This window comes from Hordeum vulgare, chromosome 7H, assembly GCF_904849725.1.
Source record: "Hordeum vulgare subsp. vulgare chromosome 7H, MorexV3_pseudomolecules_assembly, whole genome shotgun sequence".
NCBI lineage: Eukaryota > Viridiplantae > Streptophyta > Magnoliopsida > Poales > Poaceae > Hordeum > Hordeum vulgare.
Window position 1 is genome coordinate 520,628,971 of NC_058524.1, and position 3,662 is coordinate 520,632,632.

The 3,662-nt window shown below is 51.0% G+C and overlaps 1 protein-coding gene across 1 annotated transcript; it reads left to right on the forward strand.

Annotated features, from left to right (window-relative positions):
* Positions 1-1,532: 1,532 nt before the first annotated feature.
* LOC123411150 (berberine bridge enzyme-like Cyn d 4) lies at positions 1,533-3,384 on the forward strand. The gene has a single exon (XM_045104086.1). The coding sequence runs from the start codon at positions 1,564-1,566 to the stop codon at positions 3,124-3,126; it is 1,563 nt and encodes a 520-aa protein (XP_044960021.1). The 5' UTR covers positions 1,533-1,563; the 3' UTR covers positions 3,127-3,384.
* Positions 3,385-3,662: the final 278 nt, after the last annotated feature.

The window sequence follows — 3,662 nt, forward strand, 5'->3', positions numbered from 1 at the left end:
GGTGTGTCATGCTGATTAATTCATTGTCACGCCGATTAATCAATGTTGGCCCATAACCCCTCCTGCTCCTAAAGAGTTAGGGTTTAGCCCTCCACCCTCCCCCTTTCTCTGCTCTCATCCCCTCTCGACCTATATGGCGGCTACCTAGGTCCATGTAAGCGTGCCACCGCTTCCCTCCTCTCATCACCTTCCCTCTGTCTTCGTCGCGTGGGTACCATCTTTCGGTTTGCGTCCCAGATAGAAATAAACAAAAAAATATTGTCGTATACATGTTTGTTAATGATGTTTTACGTCCACATGGATGATTGTTGTTGTATACAAGTTTATGATCTATTGAAACAAGAAAATGGTGTCATTTGCTTCATATTTGTAGTGTAATTTTTTTTCTCCATACAAAATTTGCTTCTATTGAGTTTAAAATTATACCAATTATTAGTGATCGACCGATTAATTCAATTAATAGGCCGATTCAACGATTAACCGTTACTCCCAAGATAAGCGAACAGCTACCGGTTGACGATTTTCTCAACATTGCTTAATCCTATCGATTTTTTTGTGAAGCACAATACTTGTAAGTTGCATTAGAAACCAATTTTTTTCTCTTATCTACGTATCTCACCCATGCGCTTCAGTATATCTCGTTATTCTCTCTATTTTTTACCATTATGTTCAAGATTTTCCTTCTTCCATCATTTTGGATATTTTATGCATGCTTCTTTTTTCTTGAATACTTGATGATTTGTTTTGTGGTTCTTTCCGGATAAATCTATGCGAAGAGTGTTTATGTAGCACATTTTTTCAAAACCGCACCTATATAATAATTAATTAACAAGATTCATACAATCGCTCATTACAATGCTAGCCACGTTTGGCGGAACACTATTATAAAGCACACCATCAGACTTACTATCATAACTAAATTTAGCAATCTATAATTAGTACTAAATATGTCCTCTAGTATAATTTCAAATCTGTATCATGATATTCAAATCATGATATTCATCAGAAATATCACTATCTATAATTTCAAATCTGTATCATGATATTCATCACGAAAGGCATTTTCTTATTTCATTTATTTTGTATGGTAGTTGTTGATATTTTACTCTAGTATAATTTTTGTCAAACAAATGTATAAGTTTGACCTGCACTAAAACTGATGCACCTTATATTGGAGTGAGGGAGTAGTTGTCATTCCAGTAACTTCTCCGGAAGCAAATGCATCCCCTAAACCGAGCCTGTAATTAAACTTCTCAACGCTCCGGCAAAAAACGCTGCTGCAGTTTTGCGCCCGGAAAAAGAGAATTAGTGCAAAAACCGACAGTTGTGTGCTTGGACCAAACGCGCGGCGGATTGCCACATCGCGAACAGGCCTGCGAAAACGGAAACCTTGACTCAGCTCACCATTCCAAGTTTAGGCGAGCTTCTCTCAGTCGCCAACGGATCCGCACTTGCAGGGTAGGGTCCGGACTTGAGGTGCGCCTCCGCTGCCTCCTATATATAAGCCACGTCCACAACCACGCAGTACACACCCAAGACATTCCAAGCTCTCGATCGGCTACAATGGCGAGCTCGAGGGCCTTCGCTCTGGTGCTCCTCCTCTGCGCCTTGTCCTGCCACCACGCTGCCGTCTCCTCCGCGCAGGTGCCGGCCAAGGACGACTTCCTGGGATGCCTCGTGAAGGAGATACCGGCCCGCCTCCTCTTCGCCAAGAGCTCGCCTGCCTTCCCCGCCGTCCTGGAGCAGACCATCAGGAACTCGCGGTGGTCGTCGCCGCAGAACGTGAAGCCGCTCTACATCATCACCCCCACCAACACCTCCCACATCCAGTCTGCTGTGGTGTGCGGCCGCCGGCACGGCGTCCGCCTCCGCGTGCGGAGCGGCGGCCACGACTACGAGGGCCTGTCGTACCGGTCCGAGCGCCCCGAGGCGTTCGCCGTCGTAGACCTCAACAAGATGCGGACCGTGTTGGTCAACGAAAAGGCCCGCACGGCGTGGGTGGACTCCGGCGCGCAGCTCGGCGAGCTCTACTACGCCATCGCCAAGAACAGCCCCGTGCTCGCGTTCCCAGCCGGCGTTTGCCCGTCCATTGGTGTAGGTGGCAACTTCGCTGGCGGCGGCTTCGGCATGCTGCTGCGCAAGTACGGCATCGCCGCCGAGAACGTCATCGACGTCAAGCTGGTCGACGCCAACGGCAAGCTGCTCGACAAGAGCTCCATGAGCCCGGACCACTTCTGGGCCGTCAGGGGCGGCGGCGGAGAGAGCTTCGGCATCGTCGTCTCGTGGCAGGTGAAGCTTCTCCCGGTGCCTCCCACCGTGACTGTGTTTCAGATCCCCAAGACAGTGCAAGAAGGCGCCGTAGACCTCATCAACAAGTGGCAGCTGGTCGCGCCGGCCCTTCCCGGCGACATCATGATCCGCATCATCGCCATGGGGGACAAAGCGACGTTCGAGGCCATGTACCTGGGCACCTGCAAAACCCTGACGCCGCTGATGAGCAGCAAATTCCCGGAGCTTGGCATGAACCCCTCGCACTGCAACGAGATGCCCTGGATCAAGTCCATCCCCTTCATCCACCTTGGCAAGCAGGCCACCCTGGCCGACCTCCTCAACCGGAACAACACCTTCAAACCCTTCGCCGAATACAAGTCGGACTACGTCTACCAGCCCGTCCCCAAGCCCGTGTGGGAGCAGCTCTTCGGCTGGCTCACGAAACCCGGCGCGGGGATCATGGTCATGGACCCATACGGCGCCACCATCAGCGCCACCCCCGAAGCGGCGACGCCGTTCCCTCACCGCAAGGGCGTCCTCTTCAACATCCAGTACGTCAACTACTGGTTCGCCGAGGCAGCCGGCGCCGCGCCGCTGCAGTGGAGCAAGGACATTTACAAATTCATGGAGCCGTTCGTGAGCAAGAACCCCAGGCAGGCGTACGCCAACTACAGGGACATCGACCTCGGCAGGAACGAGGTGGTGAACGACATCTCAACCTACAGCAGCGGCAAGGTGTGGGGCGAGAAGTACTTCAAGGGCAACTTCCAAAGGCTCGCCATCACCAAGGGCAAGGTGGATCCCCAGGACTACTTCAGGAACGAGCAGAGCATCCCGCCGCTGCTGGGCAAGTAGTGACCGAGAGTCTTGCATGGAGATTTGTAGTGCGTGCTTGGCGTTTCTGATGCCCAACTAGTAGAATAAGGATCAAGCATGTGCTAACTAGTTGGAAGAGTTGCCTACCCTTAGGTGTTGCTTTTAATGGCGAAAATTAGCAAAGAACAGAGTTGCGTTGGTAGCGCTGCTCAAACTTCGGTAGCTTTTCTGTTTTTGTTGCTCTGTATTCATTCGGACAACACAAGAAACGGAGTCGAGGCCACCAAGATTGTGCCATCCCACGAGCAGATCAGTAGGGCCCCAGGCTCTCTCCAGGTTCTTGACCCCTCGAGCTAAACTCGCTGACTATAAGCTCGCTGCCTAACTTACTGAAGAAACTGACGAAAAAACGGGAAATAACAAAACGGCTGCCGTGGCAGCGAAATAGCCTGCCATGGCAGCCAAAAACACTTGCCATGAACAGCGTTTATTCCTAACATTCTCCTCCTAAGCCTTGCGGTTCCTACTTTATTTTCTTGATCCCGATCTTGCTGCTTATAGCTCTTGGAACCCGA

Coding starts and splice junctions, on each gene's coding strand:
- LOC123411150 (XM_045104086.1), top strand. CDS start 1,564: ATGGCGAGCTCGAGGGCCTTCGCTCTGGTGCTCCTCCTCTGCGCCTTG.